The sequence below is a fragment of the Euprymna scolopes genome, chromosome 44 (assembly GCF_053919585.1).
Source record: "Euprymna scolopes isolate OS-2025 chromosome 44, ASM5391958v1, whole genome shotgun sequence".
Lineage (NCBI taxonomy): Eukaryota > Metazoa > Mollusca > Cephalopoda > Sepiida > Sepiolidae > Euprymna > Euprymna scolopes.
Genome location: NC_136525.1, coordinates 55,972,035 through 55,995,508, shown reverse-complemented (window position 1 = coordinate 55,995,508; position 23,474 = coordinate 55,972,035). Strand labels below are relative to the sequence as shown.

The window sequence follows — 23,474 nt, the reverse complement described above, 5'->3', positions numbered from 1 at the left end:
TAACCATTAGACCAGCTTGACACGATCTTTACAAAGTGTTTTCAAACCAACTTATTGTTCACATAAAGAAGCTGTCAGGTTTCATGGCCGTGCATGCGCATTCATGAAAGGTGACAAACATAAACATCTGATTACTCCCACGTACCAATTTTTCAATTTTTACCCCTTTAATGGCCCTTTTTTCCGCATGAAAACCGATTAGAAAGTTTTCCAATATGTAGATACTATTGTTTTCATGTGAAATTCAGTTTTACGATTTCCGAAATTTCGTCCCAATAGTGTAGAAGCGCCGATTCCCGAGTTCAACAAGATACACCCAAAGAAGGTTAGATCGACCAAAACGTGAAATTATCACTCAAGATGAAAATAATAGTCCAAATAATATGAATAATCAGTCCTCATCTAAAAAAAATTCAGGACTGTAACATTAATTGACTAAACTTGTTTAACTTTATATAACACTAGCAGGCCACTTGGCATTGCCCGGTCATAAAATATGAATAAATATACAGTGCCAGCAAAAAAGAAAGTTTGCACTTGTAATTTTTTCAAAAACTGCAAATTTAAGCTAAGTTGGATGCAACTGTTTAAGCAACCTATGCCGCATTTGATTCGCCTTTTATTCCTCTATAATTTTACCTATTCATATTTGACTTTTAATTGAAATATTCTAATATTTTAATGGCCAGAGAGAATCTCCTCAACTTCTGTCACATCTTGTTGGAACCAATTAATACATTCTTGCTTGACCTTTTGGTTCTGATCAAAGTGTAGTATCTGTTCTGAATAATCACCGGTGAGTCGCAATATTTTTCTCGGTAATGGTCACAAAGTATGTGTTCGATTTAGTAGAACGCTATAATTGAAAACTGATCCCCCACGATAAAAGTCATAAAAAGTATTTATATAAATGTTGTTTATGTATATATAGTTGAATGTCAAAAAACATTATTTTTGCACAAACCTTTATATATTTTGTTGCAGTAAAATTTGAAACTTGACAAAAAAATTGTGGAATTTAGAGGTGGGGGGCAGTTCCCTAAACGTCTGCCATCATTTTTAGTATTTCAAATTATTTAATCAAGTAAAAATTCTTTGTGTGTGTATGTATGTATGTATATATATATATATATATATATATATTAGGTTGATGCAAAAACGTTTTTATATATATAGTTGAATTTCAAAAACAACATTTTTGCACCAACCTTATATATATATATATATATATATACATATATATTGTTGCAGTAAAATTTGAAACTTAACAAAAAAATTGTGGAATTTAGAGGTGGGGGTCAGTTCCCTAAACGTCTGCCATCATTTTTAGTATTTCAAATTATTTAATCAAGTAAAAATTCTTTGTGTGTGTGTATGTATATATATATATATATATATATATATATATATATATATAAGGTTGATGCAAAAACGTTGTTTTTTTATATATATATATATAGTTGAATTTCAAAATACAACATTTTTGCACCAACAATAAATATATATATATATATATATATATATATATATATATATATATTGTTGCAGTAAAATTTGAAACTTGGCAAAAGAAATAAATAATGCACTCTGGCTGATGTCTATCTATTTGCGTCTCAACGAGGCCAGACTTAGGCACAGTTTCTAATGTGGGAGGAAAATACTGAAATACTGATGCACAAAAAGGGGCACTCTGGATTGGTGGTGGTCAAGAAAGATTTCTCTTTCAATGACTGAAGACAGAACATAATCCCAGCCCAAAGTCAATGTTACTAAGTCTGCAAATGGTATTTTTCTGGTTCTTTTTTTTTTTTTTTCACATAGTCGATATTGTTACTTGCTTTTTTACGTGGACAAACTTTAATATTTTAAATGTTGAACATCTGTGCAAACATGTACAAAAAATCAGTACTAAAAAAAAACAAAAACAAATGAATTATAACAGATTTTTAGGAAGGACGTTAAAAACAAATATTTATTTGAAATAAACAAAATTATCTGTTCGGAAAAAAAACAAAACTGTGCTATATCATCTTCAAGATGACTTTTTTTTGTAATCAGAATTATTTTAATTTTATTTTTGCAAGAATTTCTCCACATTTGTGTGACATGACAGCAATCAGAATGTCCAGAAATAATGTGTGGTTGGATTCAGGATCTACAAAATAAAAAAAAAAATAAAAAAATTGATGTCAAGGTTGACAATTTGTACAACTAATGTATTGAGTTCCCCTTATCTCTCTTTCTTTCTCTCTCTCTAAAAATCTCGAAATATCTGTAGTTTACCAATTTAATTTCCCATTAGGAGAATGTATCTCTAATACTACCAACTACAGAGGCCATACTACAAACACATTGTCACAAAGACAAACTCTCCACCTCTCCGACTCCAGTTCGATATCGCAACACTAAAAAAAAAACATGGCTGCCATCATTCTGAATTTCAAAGAATCCTGGTTGAAAATACTAAAGTATGACAAAGCAATAATATAAATAGATTGAAAATACTTGAAGTGTTTTATAGATAAAGACAAAGAAGCTCCAGACAAAGAAATTAAATTACGAATGTGGTCGTAAATTTTAAATATGTATACAAAATGATTGAGAAAAACAAAAAGCAATTCAACATTATGTAAATATCAATGTTAACCTCCTCCCCCTGTTAAAAACTGCCCATTTAACTCTTGATTAGACACCACATTACAATATATAAAGCTTGGGAATAATTTTCCCTTTGAACAATTTGGTACCCCCGAAATGGGGAGTGGCATATATATATATATATAAGCGAAAATGTATGTATGTGTGTTCGCTTTTTCTGTATATCAACAAAAGGCTTTTTTCAGAGAAGCGGTCGGTCGGTTCACAACTTTTTGAAACTTTTTATATCACATATAAATTTGTAATATCTCACAGTTAACAACGAAGCTCACCTGTCTATTTAATTTGCTCGATTTCGGGAAGATAAATATTCTATATTTGTTACTCATCGCATGTGGGTTAGTCTTTTTCCTATAACATCTGGGGGGGGGGGCGTTCAGTAGTAAATGAATACTATCCCGCAGTCAAACTTGACCTCATTAACTCATTAAAACGGGCACCTGCCAAATCCAAGTAATTAAATAAATTCAAACATGTTTCTGTTAGCATCTCGCGGTGGGGCAATGGTTAACGTCGCACATTTTTTTTTCACACTTTAATTTACAACTTTGCCTCAACGGTTCATACTTACTTTTTTTTTTTTTGTTTAAACCCCCTCCCCCCCCACACACACACACCTCCAAACTTTAATAGGGATAGTATAATAAAATTGTGGGGTCTGCGTTCACGCCTGCCTCCATAGAATGGAAATAGGCACAAACTTTAATAAAGACTTTTCGTATCTATCTGCGTAAGTATACTTTGATAATTATGTTTCAGTTTGAAGAAATATGGTATAATAAAGTTATGGGGTGTTCGTTCGCGCCTGGACCTCCATAGAATGGAAATAGGTCACAAAGTTTAACAAGGTTTTTTAATATAGATCCACAGAATATTGTGATAAGTGTTTCAGTGTGAACAGGTATGGTATAATAAATTATGGGGTTTATCTATTTTATTTTTACTTTCATCATATTTTGCTTTGGTTTTGATACCCCCAAATTCGAAGCTATCTCTTTACAACCCTTCCTTTTTGTTGTGTCTGCACAAATAATTAACAAGAACACGAAAGTGAAGGTATACAATAATATATTAGGAAGAAAAGTTATATACATATTTACATGTCTTCAGATATACTTCAGTTGGAGATATTCCGGCAGGTGGCGTGTTGCATGTCTTACTGGAGGCAGCATAGGCGTCTTGCCTATTTGACGGTCGTTGCCGGACTCTCCCGGTATTGGTGATTGATACCTTTATATATCTCACTCATCCGCCTATGTTAATTAGTAGGCGCCTCCACAACACTTTTCATAACCTATCATACTTTCATAAATGAGAGTCCATTTTCTGTAGGCTGTTTTTGAACCCAGTCAACGACAGATACTTTTACTAGTATATATATATAAAATACCAAACACAATTTTAAGAAATAATATGCCTGAGGATGATGGAAGTGTTCCAAATCGAAATCGCTCGCTAAACAAACATAAGAATCCAACTTAAATAAGTTTGAAAAAAAAAAAAACAGAAAGAGAATTATTCAGAGAAAGTATAAAAAGAAAATAATGAAACAAAAGAACTCTGCGATTTTCAATATATATATATATATCTATAAAAGTGAACCTGTCTGTCTGTGTGTCTGTCTGTCTGTGTACATTTCCCTACGCAATAACTCTGTCAATTTTTAGTCTATAGACTCGAAATTTGAAATACCGGGTACTGAGATTTGGGAAAATCGATGTGACAGGTGTCAGCCAGAAATTTGGCTGTTAAGGAGTCAAATTTCAACGATTTGACCTTTAAGAACTCTACCAAACTCCTCCGACAATTTTGGGTCTAGACACTTGAAATTTTAGATATAGGTTCCTTGAACCTGGATCTAACTTAATAAAGTGATTTGAGCCCGAAACTATAAATTTTAAGGGGTCATAATAGGGGTCAAATTTTAAAAAAATTAACCATTTTTTTTTTGTTTTTTTGCTTTTTTTGCACAGCATACACCTCCAAACACCCGAGCAATGCCGGGCACCCCTGCTAGTATATATATATATATACGTAGTTTAAAGTTACTATTTTTCAAAAGTAGGGTAACCAATGAAATATAGGAGGTTAATACAAGAGTGCTCAATATGGGTAGTAGAGCAAATTATATTTTCAAATTGTTTTTACATGAGCAGTAATTTGTTGCTACACAGTCATGAGCATGTTTCAGTCTTCTAGCGTTTAGTAACTAGAGATCTCTTCAGGCAACATACGCTTATTAACGAAAGTATAATTCAGAATGAAAACCGAAAATCCAATTTCAGCAAAAGAAGGCAATTTTTTTTTCTCTCTCTCTCTGCAAATTTTTTTTTTTTTTTTGCTGAAATCGGATTTTCAGTTTTCATTCTGAATTCCACTTTCGTTAATAAGCGTATGTTTCCTGAAGAGATCTCTAGTTACTAAACGCTAGAAGACTGAAACATGCTCATGACTGTGTAGCAACAAATTGAAAATATATATGTCATCCATATACAGTACTATTTCGCTGTGTTACAGCTCATCAGTGGAGCTAGACAAGCAACTACCTCAAGCCAGGATCAAAACCCAATCGCCCAAACAACAGTCAGAGCTTCTAACCGTTACGCTATATGGCTGCTGCTATGCGGACAAGTGAATTAAAAATAAAATATTAATTACAAAGAAGTAAAATATTTGTTTATTTTCATATTGTGTTGTGATTTGGCTTTCAAATGCATCTGATGCATATTTTATTTTATTTAAAAAAAAAAAAAAAAAAAAATTTTAATCAGCTAAAGACCCATAAAAGAACAGGGCGTAAAAAATCCAATCATTTGAGGCCACTAGTGCTGCTCTGCAACTTTTAGTTTCGGAGACAGACATATAGCCGTTTACATATTAGATGATGATGATGATCATTATCTTCTTTGAAGACAGACAATTGAAAAAAATAAATAAATACCAGACTCACCGATTGAATTCCATTGGGTCAGTTTCAAGTAGGGAAACACCTGCTCCGAGTTCATACTCTCCGTCGGATGGAACATGACGTTCATCTTTCTTACGACCTTCTTCTTCGGCTCGTTTTCTGTAAAAATAAAAATAAAACCACATTCGATTTTTATTATCTAGATAACGTGTCATTACTCACCAGCAGATCATTACCACTGTCAACCAAATCAATCGTGTCTGCAGTCTGATTATGTATGGAATTGAAACTTGACCATCTGTTATATCCCATATGTTATGACTAACAGGGAGACCCCGCATTGCCCGGAATTGAATGAGGATCAACAAATAGTGTCATTATTAAGGCTATGACAACAGCATATTCTTTTCATTATTTTTACTCTCGAATATATATCAGCTAATATCTTATCTTTTTAGATAGAGTGATGTGGCTCTCGATTGATTACTGTGTTTAATTGTGTCGGATATATACTCGAGAGTCAAAATAATAATTTCGTATCATAGCCCTAGATATGGTTTCATATGTGCAAAAAAGTTGGTTGACAAAGGGGAGGCAACTCTAATAAAGTCAACAGGGGATTAGCTCCCTTCCATCGCCGAAATTTTAAGGATGTACAATTTTTGTTTTCCCTAAAATTAGAGGCTCCCAAATTTCTAAGCTTCGTAACTTTTGTCTTTTTAGCATCTGTGCTGCTTCTTTGAGTCGCCTGACTCCATCTTGCATCCCTATCAATTATTTCGACCTCGTTCCACAAAGGGAAGTGTGTTCCTTTTACTTTCCATATGTGATTAGTAGGGTTATGACAACAGCATATTCTTTTCCTTATTTTGACTCTCGAGTATATATCAATTAATATCTTATGTTTTTTAGAGTAATATATTCTCTTGTCATAGCCCTAGTCATTACTAACCAGCAGAGCATTACCACTGTCAACCAAATCAAGCATATGTACATAGTCTGATGATGTATGGAATTGGTTATATCTAGGGCTATGACAACAGCATATTCTTATCGTTGTTTTGACTCTCGAGTATATATCTGACATAGTGAGACACAGTTAATCAATCGAGAACCACATCACTCTATATAAAAACATCTAAGATATTAACTGATAAATACTCAAGAGTCAAAATAATGAAAAGAATATGCTGTTGTCATAGTCCTAAGTCATATGTAATTTTATTTTTGTTTGGTTAAAAAAAAAAAATTGTAAGGGAGACAACTCTTCATATCTATAATATAAATCTCACCTGTCCGTTTAAATGTATGTATGTTTATATATCTGCCTAAAACTTTCGACAGAGGCGACGGATTTTCATGAGATTGGCACCATTCTGAAGCCCGACCTTTCGGACAACAAATATCGAAAAATTGTCCAGAAACATTAATTCCATCACCCTCAACTGGGAACTTTTTACAGGGAGGGGTTAGTTTTTGGGGGTTTTTTTTGCCGAAATTTACGAAAGTCATCCTCTGTTTTCGATTGACTAGCTTTAATTTAAACTTATGTCATTTCCGGTTTGGCGATGGGCGCAACAGCAAAGACGTCACTTTTTTTTTTTCATGTTCTTTTCATCCTTTGCGGTATAGGTTCAAGCCTGCCTGCCTGCTACAACTTTTTTTTTTTTTTTTTTTGCGCTAGCAACTTTCCTATTAACTGATAAATACTCAAGAGTCAAAATAATGAAAAGAATATGTTATTATCATGGCCCTAGTTATATTCCATATGTTATGTGACTTTGGGGTTTTTGGAGGGAGGTGTGGTGAAACCCTTACTGTTCACATTCACAAACTATACACCCAACTTTCTTCTAGAACGTAAATCACAAACATTTTTTCTAATGATGTTAAAGTGGGGTGAGAAGAGACAGCGGGTGTCGAAGAAACTTCACAAACATTTTTTTCTAATGTAAGGTGAGGCTAGACAACCAATTTTAAAATATTAAATTAAGACAGTTGGGATATTCCCTTAGGATTAAGAAGACTTTTCTACAGTCACATCAGACGATGTTAAAGTGGGGTGAGAAGAGACAGCGGGTAGCTTTTCGATATATGCTTTAAAATGGAGACAAAAGGATAATTACCAAATTTCATTTCTGTTTCCACATAAACTCGAAAAGATAACCGTTGAGAAGCTCCTGACTGGTCCAGTTGATTTTTTTCAAATATTCTCCCCAAAGATCGTCTGTTCCTTTTCTGTGCATTGATCGGCGTCTTACATCAGATTACAGTCAAACTCAAATGCAAGATGTCATGTTCCGAGCAAAATCGAATTGACGGTTAATTACGTCAGATTCAAATGATGCATATAAGCAGCAAAAAATTTAATTGGTTAATATTTAGAATTTAATCTTATTAAAAAGACAAAACTATAGAAAAATATGTTGTACATATCTGTAACAGAATGGAAATATCATATTCCAAAAATCACATAAATTGGTCAAATAGTTTTATTTTTATAATAAAGAAAATAATTTTTAATTGATTAATAAGAATTCATCGACAAATCTAGTAACTATGAATTATTGTTGAGTTATCTCCCTTTTTTTTTTTCTTTTTTTTTTCATAATGGTAAGCGAGACAGTTATTTCTCAGATTTTTATAAAATTTGATTATCTTACATGAATTTTGGAATATGACATCTTCATTCCATGATGGGTACTTATATCATAAAGATGTTTGTGTATTTTTGATTTTTTTAAAATTAGGTAGAATTCTAAATAAGAATCGACTAATTAATTGATAATTTAAAAACTTCTCCACAAATAAAAATCCATTGCAAGCATGCAATGTCCAACTGCAGCTGCAATATGCAATTGCCAAATGCAACAAAGTGCATCGTCTTCTTACCTGGCAACTTCCTTTTTCAATTGTTCATGTTTCATTAATAATCGCTTTCGTTCGCAAAATGTTTTCCGCACGCGATAACCACGAAAGACGGACTGAAACCAAAAAATGTTTGAAACATAAAAATATGCAAAAAAGAAAAATACAAAAAAACACTGAAGTTTTATTTTTTTTAATTTGCACAAATTTATTTTCATAATTTTAATCAAATAATTTTTTTTTATTTTTTTAAACTTCAATTTATTTTCATAATTTTAATCAAATAATTTTTTTTTATTTTTTAAACTTCAATTTATTTTCATAATTGTACCTATTTACTATGCCTCCCCACGGGACAGAGTTAGACACCAGGGTCGTTTTTTAACGTGGAGAAAAGGTACAAAAATAAAAATTGTTTCAGTCGTGAAAGATTTCTCCTCCACCGAAAGAGAACAAAAAATGGAAGTGCATCATCTGAAGAACAGATACTACACTTTGATCTTGACCAAAATTTTCATAATTGTAATCAAATAATTTTTTTTTATTTTTTAAACTTCAATTTATTTTCATAATGTTATGTAGCAGGTATATATTGGAAATAACATATTGGGGGGGGGGACTCAGAACAAAAGACTACACATAAAGTTCATATTTATAACACATAGGAGATGTGAATTCATTATCGAAGGTGGGTAATGTGTAATACAGTTCTTTTATACCAGAGGGGGATAGAGGTATTATTAATGATAGTGGAGGGGACAGATAATACTTTGAAGGGAATTATACAAAGTTCATTTAAGAGATGACAAACAAAACACATTTACCTCCTCTTTTTTGGTGGAATGACAACAGACGACAACAACAGATTACAAATATTGATGATTCTTTATTCACACCAGCTGGATGATGATCAGGGATTCAAACTTTTTCAATTACATTGTTCTATCTCCTCCCCCCACCCCCACCTCTCGCCTCCAAGAGGGCATCAGCTCCCAGTGTGGCCGACTCGAGCTTTCTCCGACCCTTTCTCTCACTGTCTAACTTCGAACCCTGTCTCAATATGTTGGAAATATTTTTTTCGCCACATGAAATTTATTTAAATGGAGTTTTTTTTTTTTCGCCACATGAAATTTATTCACATGGATTTTTTTCGCCACATGAAATTTATTCAAATGGATTTTTTTTCACCACATGAAATTTATTCAAATGGATTTTTTTTCGCCACATGAAATTTATTCACATGGATTTTTTTTCGCTACATGAAATTTATTCACATGGATTTTTTTCGCCACATGAAATTTATTCACATGGATATTTTTCGCCACATGAAATTTATTCACATGAATTTTTTTTTCGCCACATGAAATTTATTCACATGAATTTTTTTTCGCCACATGAAATTTATTCACATGAATTTTTTTTTTGCCACATGAAATTTATTCACATGGATTTTTTTTCACCACATGAAATTTATTCAAATGGATTTTTTTTCGCCACATGAAATTTATTCACATGGATTTTTTTTCGCCACATGAAATTTATTCACATGGATATTTTTCGCCACATGAAATTTATTCACATGAATTTTTTTTTCGCCACATGAAATTTATTCACTATATGTCGAAAGCACACTTTTGGCAAACAAAGAATTCCCAACTTAAATTGTTTCATTTAAAACCCATTTATTTGAAAATCTAACTTATTTTGTTAATCCTTATTTCTAAACTCTTATTGTCCATTCTTTTAACTGACATATTTAATATCCAGTTATTTCTAAAAGAATGAACGACTGCATTCCTAAACTAAATCTCTGACATAAATAATATTTAGTTATTTGCAACGAACAATGACAATCATTCTGTATTTCTAGGATTTCAATATGTATTCTTTTTTTAACACTTGCCTACTGGGTTCGATTCTAACCTTTTCCTAATTTTCAAACTTATCTAGTTTGCTCTTTTACTTACTGGGGGTCTGTCCCTTTTTACATAACAGTAATTTTATTTGAGTTATTTTTATATTTTTTTATATTCAATTTTCCTAATTTTCATTGAATTATTTTTTTATTTTTTAAAATTCATTTTATTTTCTTAATTTTTAAAAAAATTATTTTTTTAATTTTGTTTATTCAATTTATTTTTCTAACTTTATTTGAATTTTTTTTTTTTTTTTTTTTTAATACATTTTATTTTTCTTATTTTATTTGGATATTTTTTTTTTTGGGGGGGGGGGAGGAGATTTTTTAAAATTCAGAAAGAGAAAGAGAGAAAGAAAGACAAAGAATAGGAGAAAGAAATACAGAAGGAAAGAAAAAAAATGAAAGGGGGTTGCTCCATATTCCTCAACCTGGGGCCACACGACCACCATTAAACACAGTGAAGGTCAAACCAAAGACATGATTTCACTCGTATTCAATTCTATTCAAGAAAATTAAAATAATAATAAAAAATCGCACCTGTATTTTCTGAGCCGCAATATCTTGTAAACCAATGATTGATAATGCGCCTTGCTCAATCATGTACTGTGCAACGTCATAATGCTCGCCCATCAACGCATAATCCAATGGTGTATATCTTGAAAAAAAACAAAAAAAAAAAAAAAATTATAAAACGTTCACTGCATTTCAACAAGATTTCAGTTTTGTTCATGTGATGAAATTTGTCTTATTTTAATTATTTTTAGAAATCGAAAATATTGCATTAATATATATATATTTCGAACGATATCAAAACATCGTTAAACTCACTACTCGTTAAAGCAGCCGCCAATAGCGTAATGGTTAGGAGCCTTGACTGCCGTACAAACGGTCGGGTTTCAATCCTTGCTTGAGGTAGTTGCCTGTCTAGCCGCACTGATGAGCTGTGAAACAGCGAAACAGTACTGTATGTGGATGACTATATATATATATATATATATACATATGCATGTGTGTGCAAATATTAAACTGATAAACCCTTAAACTACTGTAGCTGTCATTTAAACATGAAGTCATAAAAATTGGTCAGTCATCTCATAAGATGTATAGCAATAATATACTAAATTTTTAAGAGTCTATGACAATTTTGAATGCATGTACAAAAAAGTCTGGAAATTTATTGAAGGCACCTCGTATGTTTGTCGATGTGAAAATATTTAACTGATAAACTCTTAAACTACTGGTCACATAGCACTGAAATTAACAAGAAACCGTAATCATACACCAAAAAATGGTTTATAACGAGTAAAATCTTTGTTTGGATGAATGATGAATATGCCGACATATTTCTGTACCCGTTATTGGCAGCAGCAGAAATTTCAACTTGCTGACATTTCTGTTACTTTTGCGAATGTGCAAATTCATTCATAGTTTGAAGTGGTTTAATTTTAAATCTTTCTTGCCTATCTGTTGATAGCTCAAATGGTAGGGAACGAGGCTTGAGTGTTAAATGTTTTGATTTTGATTCTAGCTGATTGGACCAAAGTCATTTTTTTTTAAAACTTTTGAAATCAGTACTATAAATTAGGTACAATATAATATTCATTAAAGAATTGGCCCTGAAATAATGAATATAAAATCTGCATCAATCAAAATATATTTAAGCATATTTTACGATCTTACAAGACATATATGAATGAGACTTACATAAAAGCAACACATTTTAAAAGAAATATTGTGACGTAAAATCATGATTGGGATATAATGCTGGAAAGCCGGACGACCACCCCCTCTCCCCACTCCTTTCTTTTATTACTAGCCTGGATGCCCGGCATTGCCTGGGTGTTTGGAGGTGTGTGCTGAGCAAAACAAAAAAAGTAGTAGTAGGCAGGCAGGCAGGCTTGAACCTGGGACGCAAAGGTAGAAAAGAAAGTGAAAGAAAATCTGACGTCTTACCGCTACTCCATGACGCGATCGGAAATTCAGAACGTTAAAATTAGGCAAAGTCAATCCAACTAATACGATGACTTGCAAAAATGGCTCACACAAAAAAAAACTAATTACAAATTTAACCGTATGGAACTGCAAAAGAACTTTGAACTCATGTTTGGATTTCGATCAGATTTTTTACTGTTCTGGAACTCGCGGCCGTTATTCCTCAGAATCTTGCTTTCAGGTACCTACAATACCGTATAGCAGTCAACTTTAGAAAGCGTGCGTTGATCAGACAGATAAACTCAAATCAACATAACGAAAACAACTGGTACGTTGAAAACGTTTTATTAATTAGGTAAAAAATCTGAAACAAAAACAAAACAAATAGTTAAAAGGAGAAAACATAATTAAACAAAAGGAAATAATACATGAAAATAATTATGTTTTGGACAGGCTTCCAAATTTTGGGATATCTTATCTTTTTCAATCAACTGTTAGGTGAAAGTCCGTAACAGTTAGAAAAGTGTCTTTTCTCCATTAAATTGTTAGGTGAAAGTATGGAGTGGTTAGAAAATGTCTTTTCTCCATTAATTACCTATAATTATACGTAATTATACGTATGGCAAGAGAATATGAAATCCACAAAAAGAGATGCATTGACCGACAACGTAAATGTAGTTGGGCACACGAGAAATTATGTTTATCTGCCTGTCGACTTTCTATATATCAATGTGATCTATCGATCTCGCTATCTTAAAACTGACGAGGTAAAAGTAACACGTTTACAATACTGTGACGTAAAAGCACGACTGGGTTATAATGCCAGAAAGCCAGAATTGCAGGCAAGTTTTTATCTGACTTCCCCCTTTAAACAATATGACATTTCTCCACACAAAATAATTGACAAATGTTTTTTTCCAATTTTTCGATATTATGTGTCCGAAACATCGCTCTTTCTAACGATACTGTGTTCGTGCCTGTATGATACAGATGACAAAAGTTTTTAGCGGACATACAAACACACAGAAAACTGAGATTTATATACTAGACTAGTAGGGGTACCCCGCGTTGTCTGGGTGTTTGGAGATGTAAAAGAAAAAAAAAAGTTTTGGTAGGCAGGTAGGCTCGAACCCAAAGCCTTGAGGTGAAGTCGGAAAAGAAAACCTGGTTACGATGCTAAGAGGGTAGGGAAGTGAGAATGGTTGAAATTAAACGGTTAAAAAAGCAGGTGCTTAAACGAACGTCAATGTCTGTTTTTCTAGGTCAAAAGAGAAATGAAATCACAGTGCGAATTTTGTAACAGAAAAGTCGCTCAAATAAAAGATAGAGACGACCTCGTTTCGTAAATCGGAGATATTATAATCTAGGGAGTATATAAAAAAGTTGTAAGAATTAGTGACCCCCCCCCCCTGAAAAAAACCTTTGCCAGACATACAAAAAAATACACACACGCATATGTTTTGGCTTTTATAGATGTTAAAACAGATAAAGATGTTAATTTATTTTTATTGCGGACTATTATCCTCATCTTTCTTAGTTGTTGTTTCACAACGTTTCAGCCAACTATTCCTCTGGCCTTCGTCAGGTCGTAACCGCAACAGGATAGGAACTCAGAATCTCCTAACTGGTAAGACAACAACAATTACGAATTGCAGTAATTGCTGAGAATGCAGTTAGGAGATTTTCTTTATGTCAACATGGGAAGAATCTTTTGCTCTGTGGATTTCAACTCGAGAACTGTCTACTGCGAACTAGTCACCTTGTGTAGAACAACGAACCATCGGAAACTAAACATGGCTTACACTTCTAGATGTTTCGTAATGCAAAATCATTCATTTAATTATTATATCAATCAATGGATTTATTTCGTCCTCAACAACTCGGAAGGAAAAGCATTTTTTCATTTTAAAAGAAAATGAATGCATATAGGCATGATTACAAAATCCAAAGAATTGGTTGAAAAATTACCTTTTTTTCATTTTGTTACGCCATGTTTAAATTTTTAAGTAAAACCACCAAATTTAAATTCCTGTATTAATAAATTGTATTTATTTTCATATACATTATTAAAAATATTTTGTTTGATACTATAGCAATTCAACCCGGCTTTGCTTGGGCCTTATGTACTGGTTGGTGGGTTGTTTTTGTTTTATGGCATATCAACCCTTTTCAGGTTATTTTAATGCCGAATCCAGTTATTTTGTTTGGGAGAGAGGTTGTAGTGAAGAAAAAGGGGTGGGAGCCAATCAAATTGCAGATACGTTTCTACACTATAAAGAATCTTCAAATGAGACAAAGATTCACCAGCCCAAATATAACGACAATACTCCATACATGGTCTGATAGTTGATTTGTAGAGATAGAATGTTACAATATTTTTTACTATAATGAGGTATGATCCCACACAGTCAGGATATTCTATTTATAAACGATGCTGTTAGGAACTGACAAATCGAATTCATGTTCTGCTACCAACCAATCAGAAACCAGAATTGCTCCATAAAAATTAAACCTTTCTGTAGCAATTTTGCATATGTTTCCTTCGTGTCAACATGGGAGTTTAGTCGGTTGTTTTTGTTTTACGGCATATCAACCCTTTTCAGGTTATTTAATGCCAAATCCAGTTATTTTGAAGAAAAAGTTTTTAATAGAATATTTTTTATTTTTTTTTAGTTGGTTTCTATTTAACCCATAGTTGGAACCCTAACAGGTACTACCACTCCGGGTCAGGATCCCTATTAAGGGACTTTTACCCTCTGCAGTTGGGACCCTAACAGATAATGCAATGGCAATTAAAGGGTCGCTCCACACTCCCCAAAGCCCGCAAGCTGGGACCTCACCATCGGATATAGTCTAAGGTCATATCCTGGACCAAGAATGCAGTTAGGAGATTCAGAGCTCCTATCCCATCGCGATTATCACCTGACGAAGGCCAGAGGATAGTTGGTCGAAACACTGTGAAACAACAACTAATAAAGATGAGTTGAATAGTCGGCAATAAAATAAATTAATATATAATACTCATCTCAAGGATAAATTCCAATTAAATAAGATTTGTAGCTTTTCATGTTTAATTAAGTTAAGCCTTGGTACCTTTTGACACATTCTGGTTGTAATTTAAGACTTTTAAATGTAGGAAGTAAAACAAAGAATGAAATGAAACGATACGGAAAGTTTTGTTTTTGTACAAAACAAATGAAAATGAATTAGGTAATATTTTGAACTAGCCTGGGTGCCCAGCATTGCCCGGGATGTGTGGAGGTATGTGTAAGGGTGTTCGTTGAGCAAAAAAAAAAAAAAAAAAAAAAAAAATTATGAGCGCAAAAAAAAAAAAAAAAAATTATAAGCGCAAAAAAACAAAAAAATTATGAGCGCAAAAAAAAATTGAGAACAAAAAAAACAAAAAAAAATTATGAGAAAAAAAAAAAAAAAATTATGAGAGCAAAAAAAAAAAAACAACAAAAAAAAATTATGAGAGCAAAAAAACCCAAAAAAACATATAAAGGTGTGTCGTCTCACCTGTCCTCCGTATGATCCATGTAATTAGGAAAGGCACCGTACTGAATTAAAAGTTTCACAGCATCCAAATGTCCTCGGCTGCACGCCCAATGCATTGCCGTCATGCCCTTTGGAAAAGAAGGAAAAAAAAACTGTTAAAACTGAGAGAGCAAACATCTAACGTATACGAGGGTCATTTCAAACGTAATGCCTCCTATTTTTTTTTATCCCATCCGAATAGATCAAAGGGGATTGCAAACTGCATTGTTATGATGACTGAACTTATGCATTCATCTACTGAAAGTTTCATCTCTCTGTTGCAGATATTGACAGTATGAGACGCTTAGAAAAGCAACCCCTGTCATGGATGTGCATCAGAAGCAGAGATGCGTCATTAAAAAAATTGAACCAATCAACATTCACCGGTGTCTATTAAACATTTACAAAATCGATGCAGTTGACGTTAGCACAGTTAGCAAATGGGTTCATCGATTTCTGAGTGGCAATAAAGATGTGAGTGACACACATTGATTGAGATTGTCGGACTGACTTCCTCATCTTGGTTGTTATCGTCACAACGTTTCGGCCGATTTGCCCTCCGGCCTTCATCAGGTGTTTTGTATCGAACTGGGTTCGATACAAAACACCTGATGAAGGCCGGAGGGTAAATTCGATACAAAACACCTGATGAAGGCCGGAGGGCAAAACGGCCGAAACGTTGTGACAATAACAACCAAGATGAGGAAGTCAGTCTGACAATCTCAATCAATGAAAACACCTCATCTCAAAAATACAGACAATTACTAAAGCGCACACAGTCAGAAATTTGATAAATTGTCAATTCCAGGTTTTTTTGTTATTCTGGAATCTGTCCAACTTATTGTAGATGTTAGCTTTGGTTCTGGCATTTCTCGCTTGTTTTCATTTGTTCTACCCTCCAGAGGCCTTCAATACTTTTCCAGGATCCAATTGGCGTCTAAGTGCCTAAACCTAAGTGTAAATTCCATGAGCAAAGCTTCTTTCTTAGAACTGCACGCCTATGGAATTATCTTCCGTTTTTCTGCATTCCAGTTGACCACAATATGGTTGTCTTCAAGTCTAACGTAAACAAGTTCTTGATGAGCCGTTCCATATAAGTTAACAAATTTACCGAATCTCCATTACTAACGGTTACTATATTGTCCAATTTCTACTGTGCACTCTTTAACCCTTATCCTTGAGTGGCCTCCTGGCCTTGATAAGTGGTGATGCCTATGTAAAAAAAAAAAAAGAAAAGATTTTTACGAGCGAGGCATCAAAGAAGGATGGCAAAAAAGTGCATTGAGAATGCTGGTGACTATGTAGAAAAAATAAATTCTGAAACACAAAAAGTCACTCATTTTAATGGTACTACTTTCGTCTTTGTAGCTCTTCAATATTTTAGTTTTTGAGTTGAAATTAAGAGGCTTAACCTTTGGAAGGACCCTCATATAAAATGTGGTGAATTTTCAAAATCAGACCCAAATAGCAATCTATCTCACATATCGATATTCGATTCGGACTAGCCTTTTTTTGTTTATTTGTTTGTTTGTTTGTTTCTCTCTCCTAGTATGACATTTATCCAGCACTAATGTTATCCTAAAAACAAATCACTTATAGGGTTCGAAATAAAAATCCATCTCACATATCGATATTCGATTCGGACTAGCCTATTTCTTTTTTTTTTTTTTTTTGAAGAGCTCAGCGCCGATGACTGATAACTAATGACCAGTGTGTTAAAGATCCTGCCACATAGACTTAGTGTTGTGCGTGTTTTGTGCACTCTGAGCATCGGAGCAGTAATTCCAGTGACCAGTAAATGTCTGGTTATGTTTTGGTTGGTTGGTTGTTTTTGTTTTACGGCATATCAACCCTTTTCAGGTTATTTAATGCCGAATCCAGTGATTTTGAAGAACAATTTTTTAATATAGTATATTTGTTTTTTAAGCCGGTTTCTATTTAACCCATAGTTGGGACCCTAACAGGTGCTACCACTCCGGATCAGAGTGGACCTGGGAGCAATGGCAATTAAAGGGTGGCTCCACATTCCCCAAAGCCCACAAGCTGGGGCCTCACCATCGGATATAGTTTTAGGTCATATCCAGGACCCACGTGAAGGAAGGCAATAATTGCAGTGGATGCAGTCAGGAGATTTGGAGTTCCTCGCGGTTACCACCTGACGAAGGCCAGAGGAATAGTTGGCCGAAAGGTCGTGAAACAACTACGAAAAAGATGAGGATAATAGTCCGCAATAAATAGAGGTTGTTCAGAAGTTTTGTCACCTTCATAATAGCATCGGGGGTAAAGGATGGAGCAGGTGCTGGTATGATTGCAAGACGTAGGATTGGATGGAATAAGTTCAGGGAACTTTGGTTATTACAAACCGGCAGAGCATTACCACTGTCGACAGATGTATGCGTGGTGATTGTTTAAAGTATTCAAGGACTGATATCTCGTGTAGCTTTTTTTTGTCTGATTGGCAAGCTCGTAGAAGTAAATTAACTGAATGAAAATTTCTCCGGAAAAAGTTGCGGGTCAATGTTCACCGTTACGCCAACTGAAGACGCCGCAACATTTTAAAAAAATTCCAAGGCGTAGTTATTGAGAAAAGTGCGGACAGACAAACAGACAAATGGACAAACAGACAAACGGACAAACAGACAGACGGACAAATGGACAAACGGACAAACAGACAAATTGACAAACAGACAAACGGACAAATTTACAGGTCCACCCTTCTTTTTGTCGGGGAACCAAAAAAAAAAAAAAAAAAAAAAAAATGAAGGAATGGAAAATTATGAAAATTTAAGGGAGAAGAACATAGAAAATATGATCAGACATTTATTTCTTGTTAGAGTCTCAAGGGTTTCTTACTAATTGTTATAATTTAAGGAGAGCAGAAAGTGGATCTTGGGTTTATTTTCGACAGAAGAAAAGAAGAAAAGAAAAAAAAGCCATTTTTGGTTTCAGAAGAAAAGAAAAAAGCCATTTTTGGTTTCAGAAGAAAAAAAAAGCCATTTTTGGTTTCAGAAGAAAAGAAAAAAAAGCCATTTTTGGTTTCTTCTGAAAAAAAGGAAAAAAAGCCATTTTTGGTTTCAGAAGAAAAAAAGAAGCCATTTTTGGTTTCAGAAGAAAAAAAAAAGCCATTTTTGGTTTCAGAAGAAAAAAAAAAAAGCCATTTTTGGTTTCAGAAGAAAAAAAAAAAAGCCATTTTTGGTTTCAGAAGAAAGGGGAAAAAAAGCCATTTTTGGTTTCAGAAGAAAAAAAAAAAAGCCATTTTTGGTTTCAGAAGAAAGGGGAAAAAAAGCCATTTTTGGTTTCAGAAGAAAAAAAAAAAAAGCCATTTTTGGTTTCAGAAGAAAAGAAAAATCGACTAAAGAAAGAGACAGATGTACGCATGGAGATTCAAGTATTCCAGGGATAACTGATATCTTGTGCAGCTTTCTTTGTCTGACTGGCAAGCTCATAGTCAACAATCACTAAAGAAGTTATTACAAACCAGCAGAGCATTACCACCATCAACTAAGGGAAGAGACAGATGTATGCACAGTGATTGTTGTGAGTAGTTATGTTCATTGCATGATCCCTAAAACCCATTAAAATACTTCAAAGAAATTGCAATTTAAAGAATATTTCTTAATCATTGGCTAATATTATTGCAATAAAACTTCACAAAAATCAGAGGTAGCTAAAATAAATTAAATATAACCCACATTTGGACGCCTTACACCTAGCAGTTGCGTTCTAAAATTCATAATGACCAGCTAATTAGTTTAGGAGTGAATCCTGTCTACACAAATATATAAACATACCTAAGTTTATATAAAATATACACGAATAGAACTACGTTTGATTATAAAATGAAAAATATTTATTAAAAGTTATTAGGGGTGAAGGCGGAACACAACTGACTTGTTTGCTCGGTCTAACAGTGGAGTGTGGGGCAGTTGAGCAGCGAGATATCTGTTCACATTACATTTAAACTTCAGCAGATTAGTACAATCAGGGAAACGAGGAACCGGGAGGGGATTCCAGTCTAGCAGTCAGAGGAAATAAATTATTAGAGTAGAAGGCTTTTCGGCATCTAGGAACCTCAACAGTGAAGGGGTGGGATTTTGCTGCTTGTTGGGTTTGTCGTGAGTATGTATGTGGAGAGGGGGGGGCGTAAGTGCTAGCAGTTCAATTTACGATGTAGGATTTGATTGCAACATCCGAAAGTAAAAATAAAAAAAAAAAATTTTTTTTTAAACTGGAAATACTTTTTAGATCAAAATTCTTAATTTAAAAATCCGCGCTCAATAAAAAATATTCGTTTATAAAAATACATGTAATAATAATAATAAAATTAAAACTCAATCAGAAAACAAAAAAAAGACAAAGAATGAATTAATGAGATGTCCTATTGTAAAGAAATATGCAAATTAGGTAACCATAAACCATCAATCGTATAGCTGTGATATTAAAAAGTTATTTATTTATATATTTATTGTCATTGTTTCACCACATTTTGGCCAACTCATCCTCTGGCCTTCTTTAGATGGTTAACCACGACGAGATAGGAGTGCTGAATCTTGCAATTGTATTCCCAGTAATTACTGCCTTCCATAGGGGTTGTTTCGCCAGGTCATTTGGCCAACTAATCCTCTAAGCTTGCTTTGGGTAGGATTGAAACCGCTATCTTCAGACAATACTCACCTGGAACGGTAGAGATCCAATGCCTCTATTCACTGTGCCACATGCCCTGAAGTGCGATTAAGGTTGGATTTTTTTTTTAATGAATTCACATTTTCATTCTTATCTGGACTTCCATTGTCGGGTCCATACCAAATGGTATTAAATATCATTTTTTTTATTGGAATCCTTTGAGATGAGAAATTTGTAATTTGTGTATTTATTTACTGAAAAAATAATTATGGAAGGCAGTAATTACTATTTTTAAATATTGAAGAGTTGTCCCCCCTTTAACCGTTATTTATCAGTGATATAAGCAGCTTACAGTTGTCTCCCTTTATCTGTTAAGTGATAACTAGGGCTATGACAACAGCATATTCTTTTCATTGTTTTGACTCTCGAGTATATATCCGACGCAGTTAGACACAATTAATCAACCAAGAACCAGATCACTCTATATAAAAGCACATAAGATATGAACGGATACACACTCGAGAGTCAAAACAATGAACAGAATATGCTGTTGTCCTCGCCCTAGTAATCACTGCAGATACAGTTATGAGACTCAGCAATGATATCCCGGTTAATCACCTGAAGAAGGCCAGAGGATGAGTTGGCCGAAACATGGTAAAACAACAATTAAGAAGATGAGGATAACAATCCATAAATAAATACACAAATTACACATCTCAAAGGATTCAAAAATAAAAATAAATAAATAAAAATATATAAAAAAGTTATTGTTCTTTTATATTGCATATGAATTTGGTGTTTTAATATCACTGCCAGTGCGATAAAAAAATTACCCCATTTTATAAACATGTCGGTTTTCATGGGGTCATGCTAGTTCTGATTATCATAATTCATACCTCTGAATCCTGGACGTTCGGGTCAGCCATATGTTCCATAAGCATAGACATACAGTTCACAAATCCACCGTAAGCGGCACATTGCAATGATGTCCTCCTGCGTCACCCGACAGGTTGAACGGAGCGAGAAAAAAAAAAAAAAAGTTACAATAAAATTAATATTTTTTAATTAAAATCAAATTAACCCTTTATGACCTGAATTATGATGTAAATGATTAAAAAAATATATATATTTTGTTTATTTTAGTTTAACCCTTTAAACTAAACTGAACAAAATATTTTTTTTTTTCAATCTTCTACATCATAATTCAGGTCATAAAGGGTTAATTTGATTAAAATTTAATTTTTTTTTAATTAAAATCAAATTAACCCTTTATGACCTGAATTATGATGTACCTATTTACTATGCCTCCCCACAGGACAGAGTTAGACACCAGGGTCGTTTTTTTAACGTGGAGAAAAGGTACAAAAATAAAAATTGTCTCAGTCGGGAAGGATTTCTCCTCCACCGAAAGAGAACAAGAAATGGAAGTGCAGCATCTGAAGAACAGATACTACACTTTGAGGTATTTATTTGCTCCCCCACTGAGCAAATTAGGCACAAGGCCGATTTTTAATGTGAGGAGTGAAGGGGAAATGGGGACCAACTCCCCGGGGAGTAGGGGAGTTGGATAATGACAATTGGTATGAAGGGTTGCCCCTACATTGACCAAGGTCTTATATGTGAGGTTGCCCACACATATGGTCTTTGCTTGCAGTATCTGTCGGAACAGATGGTATTTATTTGCTCCCCCATCGAGCAAATTAGGCACAAGGCCGATTTTTAATGTGAGGAGTGAAGGGAGGGGGAAGGGAAAAAGGGGGCCAGCTCCCGAGAGATGGGAAATGGGAGCTGGTTAATGGTCAGGCATGTGGGGTTGCCCCCACATCTGGTCTTTGCTAGTCATAGCGTGCAGCATCTGTCGGAACAGATACTACACTTTGATCTTGTTTATATATTTTATTGAGAAAGAAAAAATTGAACATAAAAAACGTACAAAAAATTCAATTCAACAAAATTAGGCACAAGGCCCTACAAGAAATTGGGAGGGGGAGGGTACAGGGTCTTTTTGACTACGTAACAGATGAGACTTTGAAGTCTTACTCTTGACTGGCAACATTTACCAAAATACCTCAATCACTCTGTGGATCCTAATCTAACTAATAACCCCAGCGTTCAATGTAAAATTTAACTATGTACAATTTGTATATTCATTTCTGTATGTTGTGTGTGCATTTTTTTTTTTTTTTTTTTTTTTTTGTGTGTGTGTGTGTATGTGTGAGAAAATAAAGTTCGATTTCATTAGAAAGAGTTCTTGAATTAATTGGCATAAAATGTTCGTGGAGTGGGAAAAAACTAATGAAAATGTTCATTTCAAAAATAAGGAAAATCTACTAATGTGTTGTTAGTAAGACCCCCCCTGTACTATTCTATGTGGCTAGATCCCCCACTGTTTTCCGGGGAACCGAAAACAAGCAGAGCATCCCTAATGGGGTTTGGGGAAGTCGCCTTAATGGAGGTGGGAGAAAATAAAGCAACGGATGGAGGGGGTAGGAAGGTGACCTCTGAGTAGGGGGATGATCGGGGGCATCAGAAAATAAAGATGAGGAGCAGGGGGGGTTGGGCAGACTCAGAGGTTCTCTAATACCAAAAAATAAAATCAGGAACAGGATCTCATTTGTACCACCAGTCAAGAGTTACTTTACTGAACTTATAATGCTAACCTAGGCGGGATGGGTTCCGTAGGACCCAGCACCGCCCATGCCATGCCTAAGGAGGGAACACGTATTGAAACTTGGCTCCTCGACGGATGCACAAACTAGTGCTGTGCACCCACCTCTTGTCAAATTCCACTCTAGGCAACCTCTTCCAATCGCATCTGATCTTTACTTTAAGCAAATGTTTAAAGTAAACGATCAGATCCCGATCAGGAACAGATGTCCCTTCGTGGACCAACTTGAGGCGCGCGATCCAAATGGTCATGCGCGCTACTGCTAGGATCGCCAGGAAAACCAAACTTTCCTCCCTGGGGAACGGCGGCTCCATGTTGTACACAAAAGTTCCTACGTCGAGATCGAGCAGACACTCGGCATC

At 34.2% G+C, this 23,474-nt stretch overlaps 1 protein-coding gene across 1 annotated transcript in view; it reads right to left on the bottom strand.

Moving 5' to 3' along the window:
• Positions 1-1,954: 1,954 nt before the first annotated feature.
• The window catches only part of LOC145268856 (uncharacterized), a 98,241-nt gene continuing 76,721 nt past the window's right edge, over positions 1,955-23,474 (bottom strand). The window contains exons 14-19 of the mRNA XM_080124538.1: positions 21,341-21,437; positions 15,804-15,910; positions 10,890-11,007; positions 8,459-8,550; positions 5,609-5,725; positions 1,955-2,155 (exon numbers count right to left, since the gene is read on the bottom strand). Of these exons, the coding sequence (XP_079980664.1) occupies positions 2,149-2,155; positions 5,609-5,725; positions 8,459-8,550; positions 10,890-11,007; positions 15,804-15,910; positions 21,341-21,437 (538 nt within the window). The 3' untranslated portion in view covers positions 1,955-2,148. The remainder of the gene's footprint in view (positions 2,156-5,608; positions 5,726-8,458; positions 8,551-10,889; positions 11,008-15,803; positions 15,911-21,340; positions 21,438-23,474) is intronic.